Source organism: Prionailurus viverrinus, chromosome B1 (assembly GCF_022837055.1).
Source record: "Prionailurus viverrinus isolate Anna chromosome B1, UM_Priviv_1.0, whole genome shotgun sequence".
Lineage (NCBI taxonomy): Eukaryota > Metazoa > Chordata > Mammalia > Carnivora > Felidae > Prionailurus > Prionailurus viverrinus.
In genome coordinates, this window is record NC_062564.1 from 7823140 (window position 1) to 7836461 (window position 13322).

General features: G+C 40.4%; 1 protein-coding gene across 5 annotated transcripts; it reads right to left on the bottom strand.

Moving 5' to 3' along the window:
• Positions 1-12586, bottom strand: SPATA4 (spermatogenesis associated 4). Of its 5 annotated transcripts, none has more exons than XR_007151580.1 (8): positions 12363-12586; positions 11161-11290; positions 10690-10808; positions 10364-10584; positions 3106-3222; positions 1730-1807; positions 898-1411; positions 144-227 (listed from the first exon to the last, which is right to left on the bottom strand). XR_007151580.1 is itself a non-coding variant. In XM_047856169.1 (7 exons), exons 1-7 carry the CDS (start codon positions 12578-12580, stop codon positions 121-123), a joined length of 990 nt encoding a protein of 329 aa, XP_047712125.1. In that variant the 5' UTR covers positions 12581-12586; the 3' UTR covers positions 1-120. The 5 variants fall into 5 exon arrangements, 2 of the variants coding, with proteins under 2 accessions (XP_047712125.1, XP_047712123.1); XR_007151581.1 differs by having other exon boundaries at positions 898-1120; positions 1730-1819; XR_007151579.1 differs by having other exon boundaries at positions 1730-1819.
• Between the last annotated feature and the right edge of the window lie 736 nt (positions 12587-13322).

Here is a 13322-nt window from a genome sequence, read left to right on the forward strand (position 1 = left end):
TTATGGATAAGACATCGCTTTAATTTACTTATATACCCACAACCAGGTGATTAGACCCTCTAGGATGGCAGGAGACGCTGCATTACATCTTCAAAGCCATTGGACACGTGCTTTTCAAGGTTACTTTTTCGTGTTTGTGATAGGGTTCATAGCAGATTCAAAAGAATATTTTCCAGCTTGTTTGACATGAATTCTTCTAAGTGGATTGCCAACAGTACCTGTATTTCCTGGCATATTTAAATAAACAACATTAAAATCAGTCTGTGGTTATTAAACATTTGCGCGATGATCAGTGCTTCTAACATACGGAACTTGCGCAAGGATCAGCAACAGTCTGAACACAGGTTCATCTACATGCCTGGTAAGTAGAATATTTAAAGCACGCAGTGTAGTGGCCGTAAATAAAAAATCGGAATGCCCCCCACTTCCAAAAGCCATTAGCAGTGCCTAAAATACCCGGGGCTTAGTTCGGTGTATCTGATACTGAATATGACTCAACTATTTTTAGATGTTGTTTCAGAAAGCAGCTGAGGCCTCGATTCTAACAGTGCTGAGATTTGGCAAATACACATAATTCGCAGTTTAGTTTCTGGAACTCTGATTGCAATGAAGCGTCCAAACTGGCTGACCTTCCAGGTCGCTCAGTTCTCATGTGAGGGACCAGTGGCAGCTAAGAAATGTATTCTCCCTCGGCCCACGAGTTCACTAGATGCTAGGTTTAGGTAAACATAGGGAGGGACTTCAGTGTCAACGAAAAAAACAAAGGCAACAGCCTATCCTACAATTAATTTTGGCCACCCTATTTGAGAATTAGAAGCTTTTGAGGCGAGCAGCCTGTGGATTTGGTGCCGTTGCTGGCCGCGCAGTCTTAGATGGTAAAATAGGATCCTGGTTTACCTGCGGCCTGGCTCTGCTCCCCTTCTTCCACTCGCTCCGATTATGTTAGCTGACCTGACCTAAAGACTCTGCTCTTTCAGTAGAAACAACTGAGATGGAATCCCTTGAATTAATTTGGAAAAAATAAAATCTAGCAAAACAGCTCTCATCGATGTAATCACCAAAGTCAGCCGCACACCATTCATTAATTTCCGTTATGCCCAGACTAAGAGGATCCAAGTTTCTGGAATAGGATTGGGAGAAGTAGAGAGAGAAAAGCATGTTTCTTCCCATCCTGATCTGTCCTGGTGATGTCTCGCTTAGCCCATCACCCACTTTGAAAAGGATGGAGAAAGCCCGCTGAAGTGAGGGGGACTCGTAGAAGAGCATGGAGAGAATAAAATGGGGGAGAAGTCACGTGCAGCAGTTGCTACGTCATTACAGTCGTAAAAGCAGGACTCCACTCTCCTTGGAGTTGTGATCCGAAATGAGAGCATTATTTTTCTAAAAACTCATTTGTGACCTTGAAATGTTTCTGGAAAGATAAAGGAAAGTTCTTCAGCTATTCAAGTATCAGTAGCCATCATTGTGTGTGTGTGTGTGTGTGTGTGTATACACACACACACATATATGTGGACACTTTGCATCTGTTTCTTATGCAGGAAGGAGGCCTTGCAATATCTCATTCCTCTTCCCGCCTTCTCATTGCAGGTCCCGAAGCAAGTGGTCCTGTGCTTTCCCACCCCCAGGCAGGTCCAAGTAGTCATAAGGGGAAAGAGGCAAGTAAGGGAACCAGCAGAGCACCCTCCCGCCCCCCGCCCCCCAGCCTCTGCCCTGGAGCCACAGCTTCTACCTGCTGGAGCTCTCCCTGCAGGCGTCAGTGCTGGAAGAAGGTTGAGGCAGGTTGAAGGAGAGGATGTGTTCCCAGAATCTGAAGGTGAAACTATGGATACTTATTTTTTTTTTCCATAGAAACGTCATTATTCACTTCTGTTGAGTCATGCTGAGTACCATGCCTCAAGCATATGAGTTAGACCTTTTAATGGACTGTTCTAATGTCTAGATATTACAAAGTGTGCTCTTAGAAATGGTAGTTCTACCAGGCCATTAGCAAAACAAAACCAGATAAGAGTGATGTGTGATCAAATAGAGTTTGGAAAACACTTCCCTGGGTACCTCTCCTCTTCACTGCTTACAATGAGTATTAGCATATTAAAGGCTCTGAGAAATCACAAGTTTAAAAGGAGGAATCTGTTAACATTGCTTTTCCAGACCCTATATAAACAAAGGCCTGTGTCCCCCACCCCCCATGAAACCCTTAACATTTTAGGAATCCTGCCTTGTAGGACAGGTCCCCTAATATTTTCCATCAGAGCCCTGACAGTAAAAACAAAACATGGACACTCAGTTAAGTTCGAATTTCAGATGAGCAATGAATAATTTTCAATGAAAGTATGTCCTCAACATGTCCCTGTAATTGGTTTTATTGGTTATATCTGTTTTTATTCACTAAATCTAGAACCTACTTTGTGGGCAGCGACTCGGCCCTGCTTTTGTCGCGTAAAAGCAGCCCATAGACATGGCATGCGGAACGGTCCTGGCTGTGTTCCAGTACAACTTTATTTATGAACATAGAAATTTGAACTTCCTACAATGTTCGTGCATCAGAAAATACCATTTTTCTTCTGATACACTGTTTGAACCATTTAAAAATGTGAAAGCCATTCTTAACTTGCAGGCTCTACAAAAACAGGGTGGGAGACTGATTTTGGCTTATGGGCTCTAGATTGCTATGCTATGAACACTTTCTGAACTCCCAGGATTTAAACTAGGGGCTTGTTGTAATACAAGTATGCAAGTATCCGTATCTGCCTTAGGGCTGATTCCTTACCTGCTGGTAGAGAATTGAGCTTTGAGCTCTGCACTGGCCTTCACCTGTTTCAGACCCACCTCTTTAAAGATACATCAGAGCTGAAGTGGGTCCTTTATTTGGGGTGGGGTGGGGGGAACCTGGCTTGGAAACCTCCCCAGTGTGACCGGTACTCAGCGGACTGTGTGGCCCCTCCACCTACCCAGAGCATGCCGACACCAGCCTAATACACAGTTTTAGACTGAATGCCTAGACCAACATTTTCACTGTTTAAAAAAATTCTAAGGAACCAAGTAGCAGCAAAAGGTTCAGTTCACAGGTAAAAAGTTAAGAATAAAACCACAGTAACAAAGACTCACGTAAAACAGGAGTAACTCTTTCCCTTGAAATCATGGAATTATATTTGCACCGAGAGCCATGGGTCGGAAGGTGGTCAAGAGTAAGTTCTCCCACTGTTGGTTTGACCTCAAACCATTCTATGAAATAGGAACACAAAAACTGTTAGAAAATCAGTACGGCCAGGGCCAGAATAAGACACTGTAATTTAAAAATTAGGCAAATTCTTTAGACATCTGTTTTATCATATTCTTAAGAGTGGTGTGAATATGAAGACTATTAACCTTCTCCCCACATTTTTCACATCTTTGATGCACAAGATAGTGGCTTTAAAAAAGTTACTTCAAAAAAACCCGTTATTTTAAAGACTATCTTTATGTTCTTAGTTCTTTTGATAAGTTTTTATTCAGTAATAATATGTATACAGAAAAGTAAACAAATTATGTGTTTACAGCTTGATGAATTTTTGGAATGAATACACTTGGGGTAGCCATCACCCAGGTCAAGAGATCATATATTACTAGTAAGTACCCCCCAAATCCCCTGCTTGTCTCTCCTACACAGTATCCTAAAAAGAAAATACTGTATTGACTTCTGTCATCACAGGTTAAATGATTTCTTAAATATTGTTTATATTTCATATGAACAACATGCAGTATCTGTTTGGCAAACCTATTTATGCTTTAAAAATAGTGACTTAAAATTATTTCTTTGTTTCCCCTATTTCTCATTAACTAATTCTATAATTCTATCTATCACACTTGGATATCAACTTCCCTGTGCTTCTAAAGATCACTTACTGCTCCTCTGCAGCTTGAAGAAGAGTCTAAGGTTATTTCTACTTATCAGCCAGACCCTGTTCATGCTAAATACAGCTCTGGTCAGCAGCATCCTCAGAACTATAATTATCACAGTTCATGACTTTGAGCTTCAAATCAGCAGCCTCAAAGATCAAGATGGGTGATAACAGAATACTGTTGCAGAATCTGAAGGGTTGAGGTGATCCATGGCTAAAGAGAAAGTGTGCTCACAGGAGGACAAGAGAGATACAGGTTAACTTTGTGCAAAGATGGACTTTTAATTAGAAGGTTAAATAGAATACTTGTGTTTGGCTCTAGAAATCCCAATGAGAACCAGTGAGTGACAGTGATGGTGAGATAGACTAAGTATAAGCAAACATTCTGTATGAAAAATAATCGTATCTGATTTATGGTGTTAGAAATAAGGTAACTTGACAAAACTAAAATGCTGAAGTGCGGTAAGGGGCTGACAAGGAGCCGTCAGTGTTTTAGGGTCCTTATAGTTGGAGAAAGAGTAAAGACATTAATTTTAGACGAGGATAAGTCTGCATGGTAAAATTTCTAGAATGGCACTACAAAGAGTAGAAATTTAAAATTTTCCAAATCAGTTTTGGGGGGGTGGGGGGAGACAGTCTTTACAAAAAATTCAATCCAATCATTGCAAAAGAAGAAAAGATAGGTGAAACGATAACAAGAAACGGAAAAAGAATAAAGAGCACAAAATACCACGATAGACGTGAATGCAAATATAGCAGTAGGCGGTACTACTGAATTCCTAACAGTAAAAGTCACGGTGAATGAAATAAATAGGTCCGTGCAACAGGATACTTCATAGGGGGAAAAATGGCAGGACTTGTTTACCAAGTGCCAACACTTGCTATAAAGCCATAGTAACTAAGATCGTACGGGTGATGAAGTTGCACACATTTAGACAAAATCAGCTAGGATATATATATATATATATATATATATATATATATATATATAGGAAACAGGCCCAGATATACACAGAAACTTGGAAAGTTTGAGACATAAGGATACTACAAATCAGTGGGGAAAGAACAGACTATTCAAAAAATGGTTCTGAGACCATTCGTTCTCCATTTTAGTTGCAGACAAATTAAGATTTTTTTTTTTCAAATTAAGATCTTAGACTAACCCCTTATCAGATACATGCTTTGCAAACACTTTTTCCCCATTTTATAGTTCCCTTTTCACTCTTGTTTCCTTTGCTATGCAGGAAGCACTTTAGTTTGATACAACCCCATGTATTTATTTTTGCTTCTGTTGCCTGTGTTTTGGATGTCTTTTCCAAAAATTCATTGCCAATACCGAGAAGCTTTTTCCCTGTGTTTTCTTCTGGCAGTTATATGGTTTCAGGTCTCATGTTTAAGTTTTTTAATCCATTTGGGTTTGATTTGGGGTGTGAGATTCTTCAAGTGGATATCCAATTTTCTCAGCATGATTATTGAGGAGATAGATTGTCCTTTCCCTATTGTGTGTTCTTGGCATCGTTATTCAAGATCAGGTGACTGTAAATGCATGGATTTATTTCTGGGCTCACTGTTCTGTTTCATTGGTTTACATGGCTGTTTTTTATGCCAGTACCTTATTGTTTTAATATAGTTTGAAATCAGGAAGTGTGATGCTTCCAGCTTTGTTCTTTCAGAGAATTGCTTTGGGTTTTCAGGTTCTTTTGTGATTCCATGTGGAAGTCAGGATTGTTTTTTCTATTTCTGTAAAGACTGCCATTCAGTTTTGCGAGCTTGCATTGACTCCATGGATCAATTTGGTAGTATGGACATTTTAACAATATTAATTCTTCTAATCCATGAACATGGGGTGTCTTTCCATTTATCTGTGTCTTCTTTCCTTCATCAGTGTTTAATACTTTATAAGGAAGTAATATCCAAAACGTATAAGGAATTCATACAACTCAGTACTGAACAAAGCAAATAACCCAATTAAAAATGGGGCAAAGGACCTAAGTAGATGTTTCTCAAAATAAACACAAATGGCAAACAGATGTATGAAAGGTGCCCAACATCACTAATGATGACCAATGATCAGGGACATGCAACCAAAACCACAATAATATATCATCATACATCTGTCAAAATGGCTGCTATCAAAAAAGACAAAAGACAAAAAGTGTTCATGAGGATGTGAGAGAAAAGAGAACCCTTCTACACTGTTGCTGGAATGTAAATTGGCACAGCCATCATGGAAGCAATATGGAGATTCTCTCCCAAATTAACTACCGTATGATTCAGCAATCCCACTTCTAGGTATATGTCCCAAGGAAACAGAATCAGTATCTCAGAGAAATATCTGCATCCCCATGTTCACTGCAGCAATATTCACATTAGCCAAAGATACAGAAACAACCTAAATGTCCAAAAATGGATGACTGTATAGAGAATATGTACATATATACATACACACATGCAAACCCTCAAAATGGAATATTAATCCGCCTTTAAAAAGAAGGAAATTTGGGGGGTGCCTGGATGGCTCAGTCTGTTAAGCTTCCAACTCTTGGTTTGGGCTCAGGTTATGATCTCACGGTTCATGGTTAGTGAGGAGCCTGATTGGGATTCTCTCTCTCCCCCTCTCTCTGCCCCTGCCCACTGGCACAGTCTCTTTCTCAAAATGAATAAATAATAAATGAAAAGGAAAATGTATCATTTGCAACAACACAGATAAAACTAGAGGACGTTATGCTAAGAGAAATAAGCCAGACATGGAAAAACAAATACTGCGTTTCCACTTCTATGTGGAATGTAAAACAGGCTCTTCGAAGCAGAGAGTGAAATGGTAATTTCTAAGGATGGGGTGGAGGGGCACGTGAGGAGATGCAGATCAGAGGTGCAAAGTCTCATGTGTGGCATGGTGTGGCATGTGGCATGGTGACTGCATCTAATTGTGTATTGTGTACCTGAAATTTGCTAAGAGGGTAGACCTTAAGTGTACTCACTACACAGAGCAAGCAAACAAAGAAAAAAGAAAAAGGAAGAAAGAAAGAAAATGGCAACGTTGTGAGGAGATGGATATTTTAATGTTTATTTTTGAGAGCGAGAGAGCCTGAGCAGGGGACGGGCAGAGCAAGGGGAGACAGAGGATCCAAAGCGGCCTCTGCGCTGACAGCAGCCAGCCCAATTCAGAGCTTGAACTCAGGAACTGTGAGATCGTGGCCTGAGCCAAAGTCAAACGCTCAACTGATTGAGCCACCCAGGCGCTCTGAACATGGATATGTTTGATTGCAGTGATCATTGAACAATGTATATGTATATCAAAACACCAAGTTTTACACCTTAAATATATGTAATTTCTATTTGTCACTTATACCTCAGTAAAGTTGAAAAATTATTTTAAATGAAAGGCTTACATAGCAACATTTTTCTAGGTATGTCTCCTGAGGCAAGGGAAATAAAAACAAAAACTCTTTGGACTACATCAAAATTAAAAGCTTCTGCACAGCAAAGGAAACAGTCCACAAAACTAAAAGGCAGCCTGCTGAATGAGAGAGGATATTTGCAAATGACATATCCAGTAAAGGGTTAGTATTCAAAATATATAAAGAACTGATACAACTCAACACCCAAAAAACAATCCAATCAAAAAATGAGCAGAGACATGAACAGATGTTTCTTCAAAGAAGACATCCAGATGGCCAACGGACACATGAAAAGATGCTCAATAGCACTCGTCACCAGAGAAATGCAAATCAAAACTACAATGAGATGCCACCTCACACCTTTAGTCAGAATGGCTAAAATAAAAAACACAAGAAACAACAAGTGGTGGTGAGGATGTGGAGAAAAAGGAACCCTTTTGCACTGTTGGTGGAAACGCAAACTGGTGCAGTCACTCTGGAAAATGATATGGAGGTTCCTCAAAAGGTGAGAAGTAGAACTGCCCTACAATCCAGTAATTGCACTACTAGATATTTACCCAAGGCCTACAAAAATACTAATTCAAAGGGATACATCACCCCGATGTTTATAGCAGCATTATTTACAATAGCCAAATGATGGAAGCAGCCAAAGCATCCATCTATGGATGAATGGATAAAGACGATATGGTGTGTATGTTTATATGTATATAAACATAGCGTGTATATGTATATATATGTATATATATAGGTATATATATGTATATATGCATACATACAATGAGTTATCATTCAGCCATAAGAAAGAACGAAATCCTACCGTTTGCAACATGGATGGAGCTCGATAGTACAATGTTAAGCAAAATAAGTCACCCAGAGAAAGGCAAATAAATACTATATGATTTCACTCATGTGGAATTTAAAAAACAAAAAAAAATGAGCAAAGGGGAAGAAAAGACAAAACAACTAAGAGACTCCTAACTACAAACAGATGGTCACCAGAAGGGAGGTGGGTGGAGGATGGGGAAATAGGTGATGGGGATGAAGGATGCACTTGCGATGAGCACTGGGCGTTGTATGGAAGCAATCACTAAATCGTACACCTGAAACTAATAGAACATTGTGTTAACTGAAATCAAAATTTTTAAAAAATGGAAAGGCTAAATCTTAGTCAAAGTAAGGATAGGAGAATATTTTTATAACCTCATGATGCCAACAGTATTAATTATGAAGTTTGTGTTTGTTTTTCATTTCTGCCATAACAAATTACCATAAAGTTGGTGGCTTATGAACAATAGCCATCTTTACTCTCACAGTACAGAAGTCTATGGGCTTCTTTTTAGAGGCTCACCAGGCTGAAATCAAGATGTTAGCAGGGCCACATTCCTTCTGGAAGCTCTGGGGATGAATCCTCTCCCATGCTCATTCATGTTTTTGGCAGAATTTGGCTCCTTGCAATTCTAGGTCCAAAATCTGTCTTGTTGCTGGCCGTCCCTGAGAGTTGTTTGAGGCCATGCCCTCACCTTGTGCTCTCCAGGTGGCCTCTGTGGCAGTGGCAGGTTGAGGCCCTCCCACACTTCAAATTGTTCCTGCTTCTGCTGCACTCCTCTGAGTCCACTTGGAGAACCATCTCAGCTTTTAAGGGCTCATGTGATTAGACTGGATCCGCCTGAATAATCCAGCATAAACTCCCTATTTTGAGGTCTGTGACTTCTGCAAAGCCTCTTTTGCCATGTAATACAACGTATTCACAGGTTCCAGGGATTGGGGCATGAACAACATGGGAGACATTCTACCTAGTACAGAGTTTGATAAGATCTTCTCAATTAAGAAATACATGTGAATGAAGTTAAGAAGAACGTAAGTCGTGCGCATAAACAAACTTTTTTAAGTCAAGGCAATGACAAAGGCTTCAGGACAATGGTTACTCTCAGAGGCAAGTATGAAGAAGGCGGTAAGAGCAGGACACCAGGAGAATATAAAGCTATGGGTAATGTTCCACGTCATAGATTATGCAGTGATACACAAATATTTATTCATTGTCTTTTTAAAGTTGTACATCTACATTATATGCATGCATGAATCAGCAGAATTACTGTTTAAAAACCTACAAAAGAATTTGACTATATAATTCCACAACAGGATTAATGACCTCAGTTCTTTTCTACTCACAAATTCATGAGTAAGAGCAAATAAGGAAGAGAAACCAAAAATGATAGGCAGTGGAAGATGAACAGAGCAACAGGATGAAAATATCCAACTCACATTGTGAGGGGAAGTTACAGTTACTGCTCTCCTTTCCTTCCAGAGACTAGAGAGAAAATGGCTCTTTTCTTCAGAAAGTGGGGGTTCAAATGAGGGAGAAATCCTACCGACCTACAGCTGCCTCATTCTTGAATGGTTTTAGTGCCACGGTCATGATGAAGTCACTAAATGTCTGGAATCAAGGACTATAGAATTCTGAGACCAATGGTGTCCTAAGTTAAGTGTTAGTAAAGCAACAACAATGAAAGAAAGAAAGTTCACTTATTTTGTTTGTCATTTGTTGGGACTCTGATGGCAAATGCTTTGGATGCTTTGAGAATTATTTCAGTGATCTCTCTGGAAGATTGCCGTGGGTTGCCTCCATCTGCCTTACCTTACGTACCCAGTCTACATACCGAGGCTACTACAGGACAACCATGACCATGGTCTGGAAGTCATCTAGAGCAAATCATGGTAATCCAGGCTTTTCCTAAAGTACTTACATCCTGATGAAGTCTGAAATATTCTCATCCTCGTTAGTAACTTGATATTTGAACTTACTTCCCACAGAATTTTATGTGAACATAGTCACTCTTTTCTAAAAAGAGAAGTGTTAATATACTAAGTTAACCTATGCTTTCATTTAAAAAAAAATGCCATAAACCACTCCAGTGATGATAAATCATTCCACTGCTAAGCATAAGAGAACCACTTTCCCTTTAAACCAGGGATAGAAAAAGCAGAGTTGGGACAGACAGTGGTCAACTTTTCTTTCATCTGTACTCAAGCATAGCCTCACTACGTTGGGAAGAATTCAGTTGACTATTTCCAAGGAAAACTTACTGGGATTCAGTTTTCTCCTTAATTTTCTTTGCAACATTTGTAAAAGGAAGAGGAATTCTACTTTAAGTTCATTGCTGAGCGTGTTGGGATTGCTTTTTATCTCTGATGACCTAATGTTATCTTTAATCGACTTGGAAGCTGTGGAGCTAGGAACCAGGGGCAGACGCATCTGGTAACTGTAGTCTGTGAAATTCACGAGGTCACCCTGGATACTTTTAATTCTGGAAAGAAAAAAATATTGTTGACAAGCCATATTTTAGTAATGAGATTTATATTATCAAATTTTCATTTTAAGTTGTATCGCTAGAAGATTCCAAATGACTTACTCTCGATGCGTTAGCAAAGTATAAACCTCTTGTATTAGTATTTCAGGTACTCCAGCTTTGCAATGAATTGTTCCATGGATTAGCTCTTTAGGTAATTTAAGTCTTTTTCTTGCCAGGAACTTTAATAGTAGAAAGAAGGTATTTTCATTATAAGAAGTTACGTAAAAATCTTCATTTACTTTGTATTCACCTTAACCCCCCTTTTTTTGTCTCTCAACTAATAGTTTTTAATTTTAACATGTTAATTATTAAAAAATATCATTCAGCAAGAAAAGCAACCATTCTATCCTCCAATTTGAAATGAGTTTCATAAGTGACTCCTGACAAACTTTAATAACATTCATTTTAATACACGGAAACAAGCTGCCAGCTTCGTGGCACAGCCACACGCACGTGTGTGTAGATATCCACGACATCAGGAGTACACCATTTAAAACACAAACTTCTTAAAGTCGATGACTGCTAATTTACCTTCTCCAACTGTGCCCAGTTATCCAACTTGACTTTCAAAGAAGTTCCATTTTCAAAGGATGACAATTTAAGGTCCCTGGGGTAATATATAGTGAATATTTCTGCAATCAGGAAGCCATTTGAAAAATCCCTGATCCATAATATTAAAGAAATGAAATAAAATGTGGTTACTTTTACAGTTTGTTTTATACTCAATTAACACCAATTTAATATTCCACACTGACAGCAAATAACTTATAAAATTAGTTTTGTTGGATCATTGCTCTAAGGAAGACCTGCTATGGAATAGAATTTTAATAAGATTAGATACACACTAAAGGCTTTCGTGTTCTTTTTATGAACCCAAACTATTAATTTGTATTGAATCTTCATTTTTTTTTTTTTAATTTTTTTTTCAACGTTTATTTATTTTTGGGACAGAGAGAGACAGAGCATGAACGGGGGAGGGGCAGAGAGAGAGGGAGACACAGAATCGGAAACAGGCTCCAGGTTCTGAGCCATCGGCCCAGAGCCCGACGCGGGGCTCGAACTCACGGACCGCGAGATCGTGACCTGGCTGAAGTCGGACGCTTAACCGACTGCGCCACCCAGGCGCCCCTTGAATCTTCATTTTAACAAGATCCCTAGGTGATTCCGATGCACATTGAAAATTTCAGGCATGTCTCTATTAAGGAATATTGAAATTAGTAAACCAGAGTCTGCAAAAAAGTCATCGTCTTCATATTTATGGAAATTAGTTCGCATTCCCAGAGCAAATATTAACCGCCCGTTACGTTCAGGGTGGCTGCAGTTCAGCAGCAACTTTTTTCCAGTCCCTGATTGGAAAAACTAGATGCCATCCAGAGGATAAACTGATCCCCACGATTATTAATGTCCAGTGTCTCTAAAGAAAGAGCCTTGACTATCAGTATTTTTTTGTAGTCACCAAGGCATTCTATATTAGCTTAAATCTAAAATGTGATGATTGAATGGGTAAATGAATAAGCGAGTGCTTCATCATATATTTTCCAGGCCCGCTCCCTAAAAGAAGGGGTGTGTGTGCGCGCGCGCCGCGCGCTGAGCGGGTGGGGGTCGGGGTCTGAAACCTAAACCAGGGGAGTAGGCCATCTGCGCCCAGTGCCGCGGCGGGGCAGGCGGGGCAGCCGAGTGGTCGGCGGGTCCCCGGGGTGCTCAGGCCCCGTCTAGGCGGCTTGCTCCTGCACCTGTTGACGTTCCTAGGAAAGAAGGTGAGATCCAGGCCCTGGAGCCAGCGCAGAACCGACGGGGACAGGCGGGAGCTCTTCGGTGGATGCGGATAGACCAGATATTTCTTAGGCTTCCCGCGGATGGGAGCTGCTGCCTGTAGCGAAAGTGACGGTGACTTGGGGAGAGCTGCCGCCGGCAGTGTCAAAAGCCTTCCTCCCAGGCCGGCGGCAGCCATGTCGCTTTCTGGGTTTCTATGGCAGCGTCCGCGGCGGGGCGGGGCCTCGTGGGGGCGGGGTCTCAGCGCGGCTGGGCGGGGCCCGTGGGTGGGTGGGCGGGGCGGGGGCGGGCGCTGGGCCTCGCGCGCTCCCCAGTTTGCAGAGCTGACGCTCTGGTCTGGGGCGATTCCTGGCCCCAATCTTGGTTGTAGTTAGCCTCTCTTCTCCCAACCCTTTGTCCTTCCAAATTTACTTTTTAGATATTGTGGATTCAGCCCAGCCAAAGGCCTATTGTCGGTCAAACATTTTGAGGATGGGAGAAGCTTCCAGAAGACAAGGTCAGTTTTTGTTTAGAAATCGGAAATGGTAGAGTATTTGCTCCAAAACGCCAAAGAAAAAATTTTCGAAATTAAAGTGAATAAATGTCTAATATCTACAGACTTAACCTCTTTCCTTAATTATTACATTGTTTATAAAAATTTGTAAGTTTTCCCATTTCACAAGGATGCCCTGGTATTCATTCATTCAACAATTATTTGAGTCCCTAGTATGTGCCAGGCACTGACCTAGTTACTTGGGATTTATCAGTGAACAATGCAGAGGGTAAAAAAGTGTAGCATCGACAGTTATAAACTAAATACGCAACAGATTTGTTAAAATCCTTCAAAAAGTTTTGCAAAAAAACACCAGTGTAGCATGTAGATACATATGCAAGATAAAATATGGGATAGAGTTTGATAGTGAAGCTATATAATGTTTTGT